We start from the raw sequence: 19,284 nt of genomic DNA on the forward strand, positions 1-19,284 counted from the left end.
ATGCTGCAGTGAGCTGAGATCATGCCACTGCATTCCAGTCTGGGCAAAGAGAGAGACCCTGTCTCAAAAAATAAAATAAAACAAAACAAAACAAAATGAACAACAACAGAAAGTTCCACATATGTCTTGCATACTTATGTGTAATTAGAACAATCATTTAAAGCATTATTTTGACCACCTCACCTGCAGTTGCTGAAGAAGACTTTCATGTAGATCCTTTATTTCCAGCCAAGGCTCTTCACTGAAGCTGGGATTTTTAGTGCACTCCAAGAGGTAATTTCCTTGAGATTTTAACTCCTTTAGCAAGGATGTCAAATCTTGTGCTTTCTTGAGGAATTTCTTGTAAATCTTTAACTGAGCTTTCTTCTCCTGCAGACCATGTTGTAGAGCAAAACCTGCTTCCTGTTTCTTCTTTAGTTCTATGAGCATTAATCTCAGATCTTCCTTACTTTGTAAATATTTCTCTCCTTCTAGTAGAAGCTTTTCTTGATGGCTAAATTTCACAAAATATTTTATAAATGAAATGATATTTAGCAAAATGGACTAGCATTTTGCATATTATGTAACATACATCTTAATAAACATTAAAATAACACTAATATACACAGTTCCCAGACATTCTTGATATTAGAACATTCTAAATAACACTGTTTAGCTCAGAAACCAAGACAGAAAGTATTGGAGTATTACTAAAAAATAATTGTTTACTGTTACATAATTTGACCAGAGAATATTTAATAATTTAGATTTCAAACAAGTCCCAACAGTTTCTATTAAAGTAATTATATTTTCCCATATTTCACTTCTTCACAAAGTAAAATAAACATTCACTATATTAACCAACTAACTAGTTTATGCTTCCTTTTTTTTTTTTTTTTTTTTTTGAGACGGAGTCTCACTCTGTTGCCCAGGCTAGAGCGCAGTGGCCGGATCTCAGCTCACTGCAAGCTCCGCCTCCCAGGTTTATGCCATTCTCTTGCCTCAGCCTCCCAAGTAGCTGGGACTCCAGGCACCTGCCACCACGCCCAGCTAGTTTTTTGTATTTTTTTAGTAGAGATGGGGTTTCACCGTGTTAGCCAGGATGGTCTCGATCTCCTGACCTCGTGATCCGCCTGTCTCGGCCTCCCAAAGTGCTGGGATTACAGCCTTGAGCCACCGTGCCTGGCCTAGTTTATGCTTTCTATAGCTTAAAATTAAGATCTGATTGGCTCTTCAGACAAAACATAAAATTCACATTTCTAAATATTAAAATGTACCATTGTAGACATGATATGAATTAAGAATTTTCACTAGAATTACATTCGTTGGATTCAGCCAACATTTATCAATGTTCACGTATTTAAGAATTTCTTAAAATAAATATTTAAGAGCATTAATTATTCTACAGTGATACCACGCAGATAATGAGGTTGTCTGGTTTTGGTTTCTGTCTCTGACACTGTGGATGTCCTTGACATTACTGACTTTCTCTCCAGCAGATACTATATCCAAACCCAGGAGGCAGACAAAACATACTTGTTATGGCTTCACTGCGCAATGGGAAATGATGCAAGTGGTGCAGGCATGCCCTTTACCTTAGGTAGGTACTAGCTAAATGCAGTGTGTTGTCCCACTGGTTGCTGATGTCAGTGAGGGTCTTCTGAACCAGTGGGGCCTCGCTGCTCTCAGCCTGCTTCATGATGGTCTCTATTCTGGCATCCCCTTCAGGCTTCAGCAAAATGATTTCCTGAATTACATAAAAGAGATTTCATAATGTCATTTGCATTACTTAGAGATACTACATGGTATCTCTTTATTTGTAAGCTTCATACAGAGATTCTATCTGTAGTGTATATTTCAACATAATCTTTTCATTTTTATATGTACCCAAAAGACAAAGATACCTCTCTTCACATTATATACAGTTAGTTCTCCATAAATATTTGTCAGTTTGAGCTGACTGCATTCCTGTCCTTCTCTAGATTTTCAATACTTCCTTTACGCCCCCAAAACCCCGGCAAAACCTCTTCCTATCCTCTCTATTATTTATGGATGGAGAGTTATGATAACAATCTGACAAGACATTTGTATAACCTAAGCATTGACTTATGACTTCCCATAGGAAAATGCAGTGTCCCTCATGCCAACTCTTGTTTCTCTACCATGACATAATTAATTCTTATTCTCACTTTCTCTGGGAAAACATCTGGATATAATCCCAGATGACTGATTATTTACTAACTCTCACCAACCTTAAGAGCTCACGATTTTTGACCATTTCTTCCTCTAAGAATGCTTCAACGAATGTGATTTCAATTCTCCTAGAGTTCTTTTTAAGCACAAGTGCTTCTGTCCCCTGTATTTTTATCTAGTGATTGAATTTTTTAATTTACTATAAATTTTAATTTTTAAAATTGTTTATTGAATCTCCCCTTAGATAAAAAGGGAGCCCAAGGGAGCCTGAGACTTCCTTGCTTTCCCCGTCCACTATCTAATAACCTTTTATGAACTATATCCACTCTGAAGAATTCCCCTGCCTCGACATTGCTGATGCTTCTGCTACACTGACATATGTTCTTTTGACATCCCAGCAAACTCCCCTCCACTAGCAGCTCTGATCCATTGTCTTTATCTCAATTCTTCTGCACTCAGTGAAGATGGACAATAGGCACTGCTCTAAGACAGGACATGCTTTCTCTCTTTCATTTGCATCAAAATAATTTTAGATTCGTCAAACCCTTCTTTTTTGTAAGCTCAGTGATCTGAATTTCTTCAACCATTCCACAGTGATCTGATTTTCCATTAAGAAGCATTTAGATTTCCTTTAAATCTTTTCAAAACTAGAGTTCACTCGGATTTCTGAAATTTAGTTTCCATAGTTATACCTTGATTTTTTGGATTCTTTCCTCAAGTGGCATTTTGCCTTCAGATGAATTCAAAACCATAAGGGACTCTTTAATCTCCTTTATCCAATGAATTACATCATGTGCAAGATCATTAAAGCTCTGGTCCTCTGTGGGTGGTAACTTATCCTCTTCCTCGATTTCACTTAGTTGTCTCAGTAATGTCTGGTATCTATCCATCAAACATGTTGACTCCATTATTATATCTTCTTCTTCAGTAAACCCATATTCCTTCAAAGAGTTGTTCAACTGGGCCACAGATTCAAACTGTTCGCTGTAAATTCCAAATACCATTTAAAGTTTATAGGAGTAACCATACCATGGAAGAAACCATATTCCCAGGTAATATATTTCATACAAGATCAGCTATACCTCTTTCTAGCTAAAGCTTGGCAGAACAGCTCAGTTTTCTCCCCTGATTCTTCCATTCCTTTCCATTTCTCTTCTTGATTAGCCATCCACTTACTCAGGTTTCTGTAGTCATCCTGGAGTCTAAAAGAGCATTACCCATGTTTAAATACAAAATTAGCAAAAAGTGTTTACACCAAAGAAAAGGATGGCACAAACGTTGTGACTCAACCAGGTTTTTATAATATATGTTTGATATAATTTAGAGAGAATTTAATTTGTAATATAACAAAATCTAAATAACAGCCTATATGATAGTGGGGTTCTATAGTATTAAAGAAAACCACACTAATGTCTCATAGAGAACAGGAAACAAACAGAAAACGTTTTTCGGACTATTCCATGAATCTTTGCTACATTAGATAATGTGAAGATTTTCCCCAAATTTTTATATTTCTAGCACCAAACCTGGATTGAAAAGTACGCCTTTTGTGTGTGAAATTTGTGTGTACTGCATGTCCCAGTGCTCTCTGTGCTGAGGCAGAGTACAAATAAAGATATGGTTAGAAAACATGCTATTTAGGTATCACCTTTATTTCCTACCTCAGTAGCTGCTGCAAGGAGTCTTCAAGCTCCTTTGCTCGAGCCTGGCATATGGACTCCATTTTTTCTAATTCCAATTCCTGACCCACGAGCCAACTGGTTAGCTCCTTCACACGTGCTTTGGGCAGATGCTTCTTCACATGCTTCAGTACACTGTCCACCTGCTTTATTTTACTGTTTCTTCCTTCAAGAGTCAAGAAATCCTTCAGAAAGACAAAAAGTCCATTACAATCTCCTGGTAAGTCTGAATGTGGTCTCTGCCACCCTCACAACACTTTTCCAAACCAGTACACAGACATTCCACCTTCTTAAGATCCTATACAAAAGGGTGATGGAGATGTGGCTATCTCCAATGGCAGATGATTTATAATAGTTCTAGAATGCACATGTACATTTACATTTACTTCCGACTTCCAAGGAATTATATCAAGCAAACACAGAGCCACTGGGAAGATCAGCAGGAGCAAGACCAGGAAAGTTACACTTTCCTATCCTGGCTGTGTCCAACTTCTCCACAGACTATTCTGTATTTAACGTTGCCCAAATTAGAATTTTATCTCAATGTTTATGTTTCAAGGTTTGGGTATCAATTGTTAAGGCCCATGCAATGGGGAAAATTACAGGCAAACAAGCAAACAAAAAAAAGATGGGACTTCAAATGGTTAAAAGAGAAGAGAGGTGATTCTATCAGTAAAGAATGGTACATCAAAGCAAGGAATTAAACAGGGAACATTTAGTGCCATTGATAAGCTTAAGAACATAACTTATCTTCAAAACATTAAAGTGATCAAGATTTTAGGGTACCACAGGCCTTTCTTACGCCCCCATGAACTCTGCCTTTCATTTCAGGATATCCTCCACCATGTTCCAACCAGAAATGTACTGAAGTTCAGTGGCAATTTTTAAAAGAAATATAACGGGGAAAAGATGTATAAACAAGTCAAAATTCCTCTTTCAAGAAAGGGGATTTTAAAATCCAAATTAGGTCTTTATTTTTTATCAAGTATGATTTGAACACAACTGAATTCACCAGTGGACACTAAATTAAACAGCATCTTAGAATATATGTAAAAGTAGAGATTCTGTAAGCCATTTGGTACACATATCCAATAAATAGAGTCTTAAATATTTGGGAAAAGGCCAAGTTATTTGGGAATATTATCTCTTATGTGAAAATATTAGGAAGTCAAAGTACTTATTACTCTATTTCTTTTTTATTTGAGACAGGGTCTCACTTTGTCGCCCAGGCTGGAGTGCTGGAGTGCAGTGGCATGATCTCAGCTCACTACACCCTCCACCTCCCAGGCTCAAGCAATCCTCTTACCTGGGACTGCAATTACTTGCTGCCACCCCCAGCTAATTTTTGTATTTCTTGTAGAGACAAGGTTTCACCATAAACTTAGTGAACCTTTCGCCAAGGTTCGAGACCCAGGCTGGTCTCGAACTCTTGAGCTCAAGTGATCCACCTGCCTCAGCCTCCCAAAATGCTAGGATTACAGGTGTGAGCTATTGCACTCAGCCTCCCTATTTATTCAGATAGAGTGCTATGCCTCCAGTATTTTAGTATTGGAAATTTTTATAAAAAATGTACATATATCTCTTACAGAAAGCTTTTGTAGCTTTTGTTCCACACTCTTTTTTGTTTCTGATGATTCAAAACACTCCTTAAGGTTCATTTTAATGTTGTTGAACCAATCATTAAAGTTCTTGCATTGATCTGCAGGGGGAGAAAAAAAGCTCTATTCATTCAAGGAAGACTTCATGTATCTTGTTAAAGTGAGAGATTTTGAAACTTGTTTCCCATGCCATAGATACACATCATCGTGAAAGTGGTAATAAACTCTGAAACCTTTCACCAAGGTTTTAGACCCAGGCTGGTCTCAAACTCTTGAGCTCAAGCGATCCACCTGCCTCAGCCTCCCAAAGTGCTAGAATTATAGGAGTGAGCTACCGCGCCCAGCCTCACTGTTTATTTAGATACGGTTCTATGCCTCCAGTATTTTTACTACAATTAATCAAATAATTGTAGTGTATTTTCTATACCAAACGTCCAAGCATACAGGATACTCAAAGACACTGCCCGGACAGCTTGTGCACCAGTATTTCCCCAGACTCACCGACCACAGTGAGCAGGTCAAACACTAGGACCTTGGTGACTTACCTTCAAGAAAGAAATAAAGATTTGGAGCTTGCAAGAACTAGATGTTATTTATGTCAAGCATAAATCAGTCTTTGCTCCCAAGAGATTTATCTGATTATTATTTTCTTGAATGTAGTCTGTGCAAACCATCTTCAAGTCAGGCTTAGATTAGCCTTTGTGCTCACAGTACTACATTCATACTTCAAGAGTCCCAGAAACAAAATAAGAGAAATGTTGCACTCACCATTCAATAACTTAGAAAAGTGATCTTGTAAAACACTTTTTTTGGTATTAAATAAATCACTGACACTTTCGTATTGCTTTTTCAATTCAGAGAGTTCAGGAGTCAGACAACCTATTTGATTCTCAAGTAATATCATACTGTGTTTTTGCTGTAGAATTTGCTGTTGTATCTCCTAAAGGTATAAACAAACAACAACCATTAAATCTTAAAACAGGCTCAAATTACACAAAGCATATTAGATCTCAATTGTTTTGTAAAAATCTCAATGACTCTCAGTTGAGTGGATTCACTTTCTCTTTGCTAGTAAATGTATGATACAATGCAAGTTAATATCAATTAATTATCATCCACAAGGCAATTCAAAGATGAAAATGTTAAATATACAAAAGTGGTTTTTCTGAGTTTTCTTCTTTTTCTATTTTTATTAACTCTAAGAGCTCAAGACAACTGCAAATAGTGTGAAAATATATCTGAACCACAGAAGACAAGCAGCTGGGTAGCACCTCTAGTTTAGTGAAGATCTCCAAGCTGTCAGAAGGAGACAGGGCTTTTAAGAGGGATTCAGTCATCCCGATCTGGGTCTTGGCTTGGTCGAGATCCTCCCTTAGCTCAGCAGTGCTGCCACTGAGTGAATGGCAGTTGGATTCTCCTGTTAAACACTTCTGTACATGTTCCATCTTGTTCAAAATAGAGGACTCCATGACCTGAAATCATGACACATATGAAGTAGTATAATGGTCATTATTTAACTAGATTTAAGACAACTATATTGCTAGACAATGGGTTAAGATTACTTCATTTCAATGTGAAATGCATTCTTCTCACTGTTCTACATTTTTCTATGTCACTGATACTATTTGAATTTTGCCTTCAAAGGATAAAGCATAACATAAAAAAACTGAGATGGATATTCTGACTTTTTTCTAAGAGACAAACTTGATCCTTCCCCTCAACACAAGTTTAATCTAGCATACTAACTAAGGTGCTATCTCATGGTGCTCATGACATAAAACATAAATAAAAATATAAATAAAAAATTAAATAGCCAGCTTTTTATTGAGTATTTATGATCTACACAGCATTGTGGTAAGCGCTTTGTATATAAAATACAGGCTTAAGAATGTTAAGTAACTTGTCCAAGATCATAAAGCTAGTAGGTAGTACAGCCAGAACCTCACCCAGAAGGTCTTAACTCCAGTGCTCATATTCAACCACTATGCACCTAGATCTAAGAAAAACAAAAACAAATCTCTTCACACAACAGAAAATCATACTTGGGGCAATCTCTCTCTTTCTCCATCTAGCAAATAATAAACCTAGGAGGACTTGAGTGAAATTCTCCTTCCTATACCCAAGAAACACATAGAAAATCATCATTACTTTACATAGACGCACAGGCAACATTTGCCCTCCATACCTGAGGCCTGTGAAATAGGTGAGGGGAAAATAAAGGAATACAAAAATATATTATCATTCATGCTAAATATGGAATAAATATATTTAACTATACCCACTATTAGAAATTTGGTGGGACTTAACATAGGAACTGAATAAATGATCCTAATTTTATTTTAGGCTTAGAATGCATGGTTTACAAGTGTTATTTTAGAGGCTATAGGGCAAGCTTGTCCAGTCCACGGCCCAACGCAAATTCCTAAATTTTCTTAAAACATTATGAAATTTTTTTGCTATTGTTAATGTATTTCATGTGTGGCCCAAGACAACTGTTCTTCCAAATATGGCCGAGAGAAGCCAAAAGACTGGACATCCCTGTTATAGAGAATCTTTAATTGGGCCTTTTTTTCCCTCTTTTAGAGACAGGGTCTTGCTCTGTCGCCCAGGCTGGAGTGCAGTGATATGATTATGGCTTACTGAAGCCTCAATAACTGAAACTTCTAAATAAAAATTCTTACCTGCAATTCAAGAGGTATTTCACTGCTTTGGAGCAAAAACTGTATTTCAGCCACTCTTCTAGAAAATTCTGAAGTTTTTTGTTCATGGACTTGTAATTCTTCCTAAAACATGTAATTTTAAAGGAGAGTGTCTTTATTTCACACCTTATTTTCTGATACCCATAATTACTAGTGTTTATATACAGAAACAGAGAGCCCTTGAATTTCCCATAATCATGCGTCTCAGTGTCCTAGAAGTTACAAATCCAAGTGCCTTCAGGGGTCAGGCAAATGCTACAACCAAGTGTCTTTCTAGGTATAAGACAAGAGAAAGGCTAGGCCTGTGCCATGAGAGAATGCATAGTCTGCCTTAAGGCATTCAATTTCATGAATATATTTATAAATTGCATACCCCGTGTGTGCGCATCCGCACGCGTGCACACACACACACATACACGCACACACAATTTTAGCATATTTTGGCCCACAGCTGTCAGTTTACAATTCTTAACATCAGATTTTTAAACAACCTGTAATCCAAGACAAATTTAATAGAAATGATTCATTTATACTTAGAAAATCATAGTTTTACTTAATACCTATTATAATATATCCAGGAAACTTGAAATCTCCAAACAGTTAAAAAACTTTTTCCAAATGTGTAAAAATAAATACATAAATTAAAAAGTGAATAAAAGTGAGAATTAGAAACAAAATAAGATTTGAGGCATTAGCATACATTCTTATGTTACGTTGAACCATATATAACTGGCAACCGTCGGCTCTTTTCTGACCTAGCAAGAGAGCAAATTTTTTTTTTTTTTCTTTGGAGACGGAGTCTCCCTGTCGTCCAGGAAGGAGTACAGTGGTACCATCTCTGCTTACTGTAACTTCTGCCTCCCCAGTTCAAGCTATTCTCCTGCCTTAGCCTCCCACGTAGCTGGGATTACAGGCACCCACCACCACACCCAGCTAATATTTTCGTATTTTTAGTACAGACAGGATTTCACCATGTTGGCCAGGCTGGTCTCAAACTCCCGACCTCAAGTGATCTGCCTGCTTCAGCCTCCCAAAGTGCTGGGATTACAGGCGTGAACCACCACACCCAGCTGACAACAAATTTATATGATTCAAACAAGTAATATGTAAACAAACAAGCAATTAGGAAGAATTCTTCCTAGAGTTGAAAGAGAAATAACTTTGATTCTTTCCAGATGCCACAACCTGAGATTGTTGTTTTAAAAAGTAGTTTTTCTTGAAGCTCTATAAAGATGGTGAAACATAGCCATGTATTTTTTCTACTCTTTATAAGGCACTGTTTAATTCAAATACGAAGAAGGCTGTCTATAATCATGGTCTAGATCAGAGGTTAACAAACTATAGCCAGAGGGCTGATAGCCTGTTTTTATAAATAAAGTTTTTACTGGAAACCAGCTACTTTCAACCATTTATATTGTCTCTCGCTGTTTTCATTCTCCAACAGCAGGGGTGAACAGTTGTGGCAGAGACAAATGATCCACAAGCCTAAAATATTTACTATATGGCCCTTTAAGAAAAAGTCTCCTGGATGGCCTTGTGACTCACACCTGTAATCCCAGCACCTTGGGAGGCTGAGGCAGGTGGACCACGAGGTCAGGAATTCAAGACCAGTCTGGCCAACATAGTGAAACCCTGTCTCTACTAAAAATACATAAAAAATTAGCCAGGCGTGGTGGTGTGCGCCTGTAATCCCAGCTACTCAGGAGGCTGAGGCAGGAGAATCATGTGAACCTGGGAGGCGGATGTTGCAGTGAGCCGAGATTGTGCCACTGCACTCCAGCCTGGGCGACAGAACGAGACTCTGCCTCAGAAAAAAAAAAAGAAAAGAAAAAGTCTGCCAACCCCTGGGGTCTGTATCACTACCCGGGAGCAATTATGCATTTAGTTGGCGCTGTTGCTGGGAATTCTTCATCTTTTTCATACCACCAATTCCTTTGGCAATCTGGTGAAGCCTATAGATCCCTCGTGTAATAGCATTTTAAAAATAAAGCATAAATTAAATAATGTAGAATTACAAAGGAAAAAAATTACATGATAGTTATCAAAATATTAAAAACAATTTGTGATACATAATACTAGCACACGTTTCCCTATTATATAACAAGATCTAGCAATAGACCTACTAAATCCCATACTTTCAAAGTAGTGGTAAGGGTAATAGATTCAACAACTGAATAATGATCCAAAAAATATCTGTGATTTTCTTGATAACAAAGTCACATATGAGCATCCTAATATGTTTGTTGACTATATTCATAAAAAATAAAAATAAAAAAAGTCAATTGTGTACCAAGAAAAGCATGTATTTTATTTGTTAAATTACCTTCAGCTTTTCTCTGTCCTCTTCAGTCAATTGATGTAATTCCATTTTTTGAAGGGCCTTTTCCATCCCCTCATCAATGACATTTTTTAAGTTAAAAAGTTTGTCCCACAAAGCTAGAGCTCGACCAAGATTTTCATAGTAGTCTTCTGTCTTTTCATTTATCTACCATAATTTAAAAAGAGAAACAACATATGTAGCTGTGAAAAGTTTGAAAACCACTGTTTCAGCCAAACACTGTTTTAAAATAAAATTTTAGTTTACTATTACTAGATAATTTGCTTTATTCATCAACAAAAATTTGCTTTAACATATCATGTAGTTCTTTCTCTTAAAAATTAAAAATAAAAAAATAAAACGTACCTGATTTGCTGCTTATATGCAATTGAAATCAACAGTCCTAATTTCTTTTTTTTTTTTTTGAGACAGAGTCTCACTCTGTCACCCAGGCTGGAGTGCAGTGGCGCCATCTTGGCTTACTGCAACTTCTGCTTCCTGGGTTCAAATGATTCTCCTGCCTCAGCCTCCTGAGTAGCTGAGATTAAAGACATGCACCACCATGCCCGACTAATACTTGTATTTTTAGTAGAGATGGGTTTCACTATGTTGGCCAGGCTGGTCTCGAACCCCTGACCTCAGGTGATCCACCCATCTCAGCCTCCCTCCCCAAAGTGCTAGGATTATAGGTGTGAGCCACCACACCTGGTCTAGTCTTCTTCATTTCTAAACTACATTTTTTTTTTTGTTAAATAGTGCTTTTAAAAACCCAGATGAAAACATAATGCAGATGAGTTTTTAGTTTGTAATTAATAAAAACTAGTAATATCATTACTACTCAACCAAAATTACAATAAATATGTAGTTAAACATCAGTATACTGCATGAACAGGCAATACATTAATGAACTTATTTTTAAAAAGCCAAGTATGTATTTCTATATGTACAAGATGATGAACCCATCTGTTAGTAGTCCCAACTCTGGGGTTAAAATTAATTCCTAAGTTTTATCTAATTTGAACATTTTTACAATGAGTATTTTCAAATCTTGAATTAAATAAAAATACTAAAGACACAAAAAAATTGGAAACAAAATTAAATTTGCAGTCAATGAAATTATCACTTACATCAAGCCATCTATCCACAATAATATTAGCCTCTTTTTCAAAAGGGGGTTCTTCAAAAGTTTTCATTTTATTTAGATAAAATTGTAGATTTTTGCAGATCTGGTTTATCTTGTCTACAACTTCTAAATGCTCATTAAATTCTTCTTTGACAATTTCAATCTGTAAAAAAGATATGAAAGTTATTTTTGATACATTGATATAGACAAACAGCTAAGAATCACAATTCTATTGTTGGATATTGAGCTTAAAAACAATATCCAACAAAGCGTAATACGTCCTTACATTGTTCTTTTTTAAAGTAGGCTTTTATTTATTTATTTATTTATTTATTTTTATTTTTTTTTTATTTTTATTTTTTTTATTTTTTTAAAGTAGGCTTTTATTGTCCCACTTTCTCAATGAAAAGTTTTTAGCATCCCAACCATTGGTTTAATGTTAATCCTATACTCAAATTTCCTCCCACTTGGCATGATGAAATTTTTATAGTGGTCTAAAACCATATTTCTTATCCATGTGAAATAAGATTCTACCAGCCAAAAAAAAGCATCTGCATTCAATGGCATTAAAAAAAAAAAATGACAGTCCCTACATCTGCCTAATAAGAATCATCTTTTTAATATCAAAGAACCTAAGCACTTATCTGAATAAAATACACAGAACTCTAAGACATCTTGGATTCTAACTTTATCATAAAAGGCAAAATGCTACTTTTTCAAAAGGAAAATCTCCAATCACTGGGAAACTAAGCAACATACTTCTAAATACGAGTCAAAGAGGAAGTCTCAAGAAAAATTTTTAAATACATCAAATGGAATGAAAATAAAACATGAAAACTTGTGTAGCACAGTTAAAGTATTGCTGAGAGGGAAATTTATAGCACTAAATGCATACATTAAAAATGAGGAAAAATCTGAAATCAATCATCTAAATGACCACTTCAATAATCTAAGAACAAAATAAACCCAAAGGAAGCAAAAGGAAGGAAATAATAAAAATTAAAACAGAAATCAATTAAGTTGAAAATACAAGAACATTAGGAAAAAATCTATAAAATAAAGAGCTAGTTCTTTCAAAAGATCAGTAAAATTGATAAACTTCTAGAAAGACTGACAAAAGCAAAGACAGAAGAAAGCAATACCAGTACTGGGAATGAAACAGGAATACCACTACAGACACTACAGACATCAAGCAGATAATAAGAGAATGCTACAAATAACTTTACACACACAAATTTGAAAACTTAGAGGAAATGGACAGATACTTTGAAAAACACTACTGCAACTCATCCAATATTAAATACATAATGTAAATTGCCCTATTAATATTAAAGAATTGAATGAATAATGTAGAAACTCCCCAAAAAGAAATCTACTGGTCCAGATGGTTTCACTAGAGAATTTGATCAAACATCTAAAAGAGATTTAACAGCAATCATATACAATCTCTCCTGAAAAACTGAAGAGAAGGAAACACTCCCAATTAATTTTATGAAAGTCAGTTTTACAGTACCAAAAAAGAAACTACCATAACTCTCAAGGATATTTACACAGAAATCCTTAACAAAATATTAGCAAATATAATTCAGCAACACATATAAAAAAAGGAATGATATACCATGACCAAATAAGGTTTATTCCAGGAAGCAAGCCTAGTTTAACATCCAAAAATCAATCAATGTAACCCACCATTTTAACAAGCTGATGGAAATAAATTATATAATCATGTTAGTTAATGCAGAAAAAGCACATAAAATGGTATAACCACTCTGAAAAACATTCTGACAGTTTCCTTAAAAAATAAACATGCAGGCCGGGCATTGTGGCTCATGCCTGTAATCCCAGCACTTTGGGAGGCCGAGGCGGGTGGATCATGAGGTCAGGAGATCGAGACCATCCTGGCTAACACGGTGAAACCCCGTCTCCACTAAAAAACTACAAAAAAATTAGCTGGGGTGGTGGCGGGCGCCTGTAGTACCAGCTACTTGGGAGGCTAAGGCAGGAGACTGACATGAACCCAGGAGGCGGAGCTTGCAGTGAGCCAAGACTGCACCACTGCACTCCAGCCTGGGGAACAGAGTGAGACTCCATCTCAAAAAACAAACAAACAAACAAACAAACAAAAAAACAAAAAACCTGCAGGCCAGACAGTGCCATTCCAGCAGTGGCTCAGGCCTGTAATCCCAGCACTTCGGGAAGCCGAGGCAGTGGGATCACCTGAGGTCAAGAGTCCGAGATCAGACTGACCAATATGGTGAAACCCCATCTCTACTAAAAATACAAAAAAATTAGCCAGGTGTAGTGGCATGCACCTGTAGTCCCAGCTACTCAGGAGGCTGAGACAGGAGAATTGCTTGAATCCAGGAGGCGGAGGCTGCAGTGAACCAAGATTGTGCCATGGCACTCCAACCTGGGCAACAGAGCGAGACTCCATCAAAAAACAAACAAACAAAAACAAAAAACCCCATGCAATTAACATATGACCCAGCAAGCACACTCCTGGACACATCCCTGAGAAACAAAAACTTGTATTTACCAAAGACTCCTTCACACTCCTTCTCACTTATAAGTGGAAGCTAAGCAAAGGGGGCACACAGACATATGGAGTGGAATAATAGGTCTTGAGGACTATAAAAGGTGAGACAGTGGGAAAGGGGTGAGGGCTAAAAATTTACCTATTGGGTACAATGTCCACTATTTGGGTGATAGGTACACTAAAATCCCAGACTCCACCATTACACAATATACTCATGTAAAAAATTTGCACTTGAGACTGGATTAAGAAAATGTGGCACATATACACCATGGAATACTATGCAGCCATAAAAAAGGGATGAGTTCATGTCCTTTGTAGGGACATGGATGAAGCTGGAAACCATCATTCTCAGCAAACTATCACAAGGACAGAAAACCAAACCCACATGTTCTCACTCATAGGTGGGAATTGAACAATGAGATCACTTGGACACAGGAAGGGGAACATCACACACCGGGGCCTGTCATGGGGTGGGGGGAAGGGGGGAGGATAGCATTAGGAGATATACCTAATGTAAATGACGAGTTAATGGGTACAGGACACCAACATGGAACATGTATACATATGTAACAAACCTGCACGTTGTGCACATGTACCCTAGAACTTAAAGTATAACAAAATAAAATTTTAAAAATTTTAAAAAAAGAAACTTGCACTTGTACTCCCTAAATATACCAAAAAAAAAAAATTTATTGAGGAAAAAAATTTTTAAGCAAAAATGTTTGTTCAATTAAATAAAAAAATTTTCATTTGATATACTTCATTTAACTGAACAAACTAAATTTTTTTTGCCTGCAAAGAACTTTCTTGTTAAACTAGCACAAGCTTCCACAGGGTGATGAGAAAAGAAAGGGCAAGAGAGTGTAATTTTAGCATTGGCAGAACTATGGGTTTTGTTTTACAGCGAATGGAAGGAGTAAAATAAAGGGAACTAGGCCCACTTTGACATTTCCAAACTTTAATAGTCTCCTGACATTCCAGCCTTCTAGTCTAACATTTTGCACTTCTGTCTTTCATTAAAGAGAGTAGAACTTTGTCACCATATCCTAGATAAACATCCAGGTTACCACAGTTTTGAAGGACAAAAGTTCTCAGTGGTATCATATTCCAGGCACTGCTGCAAAGCTCCAGGATAAAGATCTATGCTACAGAAATGGACTGTTTGTGAAGACAGTACCTGTGTCATCACAAAATTAACTGAAAGTTATGTTAATAATTAGTACTAAAATCTGCTTTTTTTAGACAGTTTTTAAAAACCCTGACTAAAGAATTAAATATTAGTGTATTAAAACTTCCATATCTTTCATACAAAATAAAAGATTATTTCAGCAAACATACAAGTACCCATATACTAGAGGTACAATTCTCATCTTAATAAAATAAGGAAAGCCGGGATTGTTGTTTCTTTTTTTTTTTTTTTGAGACGGAGTCTCGCTCTATCACCCGGGCTGGATGGAGTACAGTGGCGCGATCCCAGCTCACTGCAAGCTCCGCCTGCTGGGTTTACGCCATTCTCCTGCCTCAGCCTCCCGAGTAGCTGGGACTACAGGCGCCCACCACCTCGCCCGGCTAGTTTTTTGTATGTTGTTTTGTAGAGATGGGGTTTCACCGTGTTAGCCAGGATGGTTTTGATCTCCTGACCTCGTGATCTGCCTGTCTCGGCCTCCTAAAGTGCTGGGATTACAGGCTTGAGCCACCGCGCCCGGCGCTGTTGTTTCTTTAAGGTAGTTATAATTATTTTTTATTAATCTTAAAAATACCTTTTGCAGTTGAGTAAGGAGTACAGACAAAGCAGAGTTCATTAATTTTTACTTCTGCTATATACATACTTCAAATACGTCTTCAGGGCAGGCAGTTTTATGCAGTGATTGAAACAGCGAAATAACAAGTTTAACATGGTGGATTAAATATATGTTTGTCTCTCTTTCCTCCTCACATGCTACTTTAACAACAGAAAGGAATTTAAAATGGTACAAACCAACAAGCACACAGAGAACAGAGGATGAGAATACTCTCAGGTGGAAGGTGAGAAGCTGGGAAGCTGGAAAGCTGAAGAATGAGTAACTGACTCACTAAAACTAAAGCTGAAACCTTGGTCTAGAAGGAGATGGGATAGTGGGGAGGGTGCAGAGAAGCCAATAAGAAGCAAGGCCATTTGTGCTACAGAATCTCAAAAGGCTAGAAACGACTTCAAGGTAATCATTAAAGCCGAAATACAGTTAGCCTCAAACAGAAAGACTGAAGGACATTTTTTAAGAGAAACACATTTAGACTCTCAGGCCCTCCTTCACCTGGTTGGATGGACTCCCTCCATACCCACAGAGATTGACTTTCTGGGGAGGCTCTGGACTTGGGGCTGCCAAATATAGCTGAGGACAGAGGCCACAGAGGAGGTAATGATGGCAGAAAGGCCAAGACCTGGGCCTAGATTCCGATTAGGGAGACTCACCCAGGAGAGGAGTCAGCTCCCTGGAGGTGACGAGAAGTTTATTAGTCAGATAAATAACTTATCTAGAAAGTATAGTTTATAGTTATAAGGTTATAGAGTTATGGGGTAGCGGGAAGAGCAGCAGACAGGCCACACGCAGCATGGGGCATCATAACTGACACTCATCAAAACAGGGCTGAGGAAGGGCGCCAGAAGTGAGGAGGATTTGCATGAACAAGAAAAGATGCAAGTCAAGAGGGACTAGATATCTGGTCAGCATACAAGGGAGGGTCTCAGGGTCTGTTGAGTAAGGCAGAGACCTTGATCCTAAAACAAGAGTACAAGGTAGGAGACTGCTATCGGGGACACGGCAGAAGGGTGGCTATGCGAACTGGGACACAAGCCCAAGAGGATCTGGTAAGGCTGAACATGCTGGAGTCTCTAAGAACCTAGGAAAGCAGAGCTCTTTAAATCTACTGAATGAGGACAGGACCCTTCTAGATCCCAAGACCAGCCAAACCCAAAAGCTGCCTCTACCAGAGGGAACCAGACAGGTTACATCTAAGCAACTGTGACTATCTGCTTATGGTCTTGACAGCTTTAAGTCTGACAAGAAACCAGCTACAGTCATATATTGTACAGCTGGTATCTAAATAGGGCTGCTTTCGACTGGCCAGCTCTAAGAAACTAAGCCTGAGAAAGTGGGTCCCAGACAAGGGTCATTCCTGACATTCTGGGTGTCACTTGAGCTTCAGGGTTAATAGTTCTAGATAAGGACTAAATTGTCCTATTTAAGCTTTCACTGATGCTGCTCTTAACAACTGGAAAGTTTAATAAAATTGCTTTCCAACCTCCAAGTATATCAAGCAAACTACATTTCACATACTTTTGACACCTTTACAACACTTTAGCTTAGTACTTATAAAATCAATAGAAAAAGGCCAGGCGTGGTGACTCATGCCTGTAATCCCAGCAATTTGGGAAGCAGAGGCCGGCAGATCACCTGAGGTCAGGAGTTTGAGACCAGCCTGGGCAACACGGCAAAACCCTGTCTCTACTAAAAATACAAAAATTAGCTGGGCGTGGTGTTGCCCACCTGTAATCCCAGCTACTTGAAAGGCTGAGGCAGAATTGCAGGGAGAGGAGGGGAGAGGTGGGGACGGGAGGAGAAGAAAGAAACTTCTGGTGTAGAGTCACAGAGTGCAGTGTAGTATATTCTTTTCTAACTATTCCATTCTTCTGCCACTCTGGTTGATAACCACATAAAACCATAGAAAATAATGACACCTAGTGTCCAAAAATATTACTCTTCTTAGAATATAAACACAGATGGAGGAACGTGGCAATAAGCTTGCACATCTTCACAGAAAATGAGTAAATAAAAGCTAATTTTTCCTTACTCCACTAACAACAGAGAGGATTTTCCCACCATCTTCCGTCAAGCCTGCAATGCAGGGTCAGGTTCCTTGTAAACAGAAAGTCAGTGCAAAGGCTGTTACAGCCTCACAGAGGCGGCAGCAGGTGTGAACAGAAACACAGCCCCGACATCAAAGCCCAGATAGAAGAGACCCACCACCAACTTGGCGACTGTTTCTTTTTTCCAGCCCTGGTGATAAAATGCAACACATTTTTAGATACCCGGTAAAATAGGGTCACTAGTAACTTCTTTTAAATGAAGTTTCAAAATGACTTAATCTATATCTCTTTACTACCAGGCCTGTCAGTGAGGTCGCTGTGCAGTTTTTTTCTAACGGAAGCTGGACTCACCTCTGCTATCCTTTTCTTCAGGTTCTCCTTTCCCATGTACGAAGCCTGCAGGGAGATGACACTCTCTTCTTTTTGAATCAAAGTTGTCAAGATGTTTTTAAAATTCTGATATTGTTTTAAGAGTTCCAAAACTCTTTCACATTGTTCAAGACTATGAATAGAAAAATATACAATAGCTAAATGTCCAAAAATAGCAAAACCATTCTTTCTCTTTGCAAGTATACCACATAAATGATGAATAAGGCATAAAGGACTTTTCCTCTTGATGTGGTTCTTAATATGTTTTGCCAATTTAACCTAAGAATGATGGCACATCAATATATCTGGCAAATAGATGGCATAATCTCTGATTAGTACTGTCACCAGGTGAACATTAAAAAGTTACCAGATGTAAGGTCTAGAAAGAAACACAGGATTCATCACCCTAAGGAATCAGCATCTCAATTTCATCATTAACCAAAAGACATCTCGGAAAACAGAGCCGCCTTAACGTAACTCTGGCAGATTATTTCAGTATCAATTCAGCAAGTCACAGGTTGTTTCTATAGCTATTCTTTTTTTTTTTTTTGAGACAGAGTCTCGCTCTCTCACCCAGACTGGAGTGCAGGGGTACGATCTTGACTCACTGCAACCTCCGCCTCCTGGATTCAAGCAATTCTCCTGCCTCAGCCTCCCGAGTAGCTGGGATTACAAGCAAATGCCACCATGCCTGGCTAATTTTTGTATTTTTAGTACAGACGGGGTTTTATCATGTTGGCCAGGCTGGTCTTGAACTCCTGACCTCAGGTGATCCGCCTGCCTTGGCCTCCCAAAGTGCTGGAATTATATATAGGTGTGAACCACCATGCCTGGCCTTTTATATATCTATTCTATTCATTCTGGATTTAATCCTTTTTAAAATGTAAGGCAATGAGACAATGTGGCAGTTAGGACACCTGGTTTCTACTACAGCTGGGCACTGCTTA

The 19,284-nt window shown here is 37.8% G+C and overlaps 1 protein-coding gene across 14 annotated transcripts in view; it reads right to left on the reverse strand.

Annotated features, from left to right (window-relative positions):
- Positions 1-19,284, reverse strand: part of SYNE2 (spectrin repeat containing nuclear envelope protein 2) — a 392,481-nt gene that overhangs the window by 210,579 nt on the left and 162,618 nt on the right. For all 14 annotated transcript variants that reach the window (XM_030929921.1, XM_030929916.1, XM_030929913.1 and 11 more), the window contains 12 exons: positions 18,320-18,470; positions 11,593-11,751; positions 10,472-10,633; positions 8,131-8,232; positions 6,721-6,921; positions 6,218-6,389; positions 5,438-5,550; positions 3,834-4,036; positions 3,255-3,374; positions 2,865-3,156; positions 1,575-1,726; positions 184-493 (listed from right to left, as the gene is read on the reverse strand). In XM_030929921.1, the coding sequence (XP_030785781.1) occupies positions 184-493; positions 1,575-1,726; positions 2,865-3,156; positions 3,255-3,374; positions 3,834-4,036; positions 5,438-5,550; positions 6,218-6,389; positions 6,721-6,921; positions 8,131-8,232; positions 10,472-10,633; positions 11,593-11,751; positions 18,320-18,470 (2,137 nt within the window). The remainder of the gene's footprint in view (positions 1-183; positions 494-1,574; positions 1,727-2,864; positions 3,157-3,254; positions 3,375-3,833; positions 4,037-5,437; positions 5,551-6,217; positions 6,390-6,720; positions 6,922-8,130; positions 8,233-10,471; positions 10,634-11,592; positions 11,752-18,319; positions 18,471-19,284) is intronic.

Source organism: Rhinopithecus roxellana, chromosome 5 (assembly GCF_007565055.1).
Source record: "Rhinopithecus roxellana isolate Shanxi Qingling chromosome 5, ASM756505v1, whole genome shotgun sequence".
NCBI classification, from domain to species: Eukaryota; Metazoa; Chordata; class Mammalia; order Primates; family Cercopithecidae; genus Rhinopithecus; species Rhinopithecus roxellana.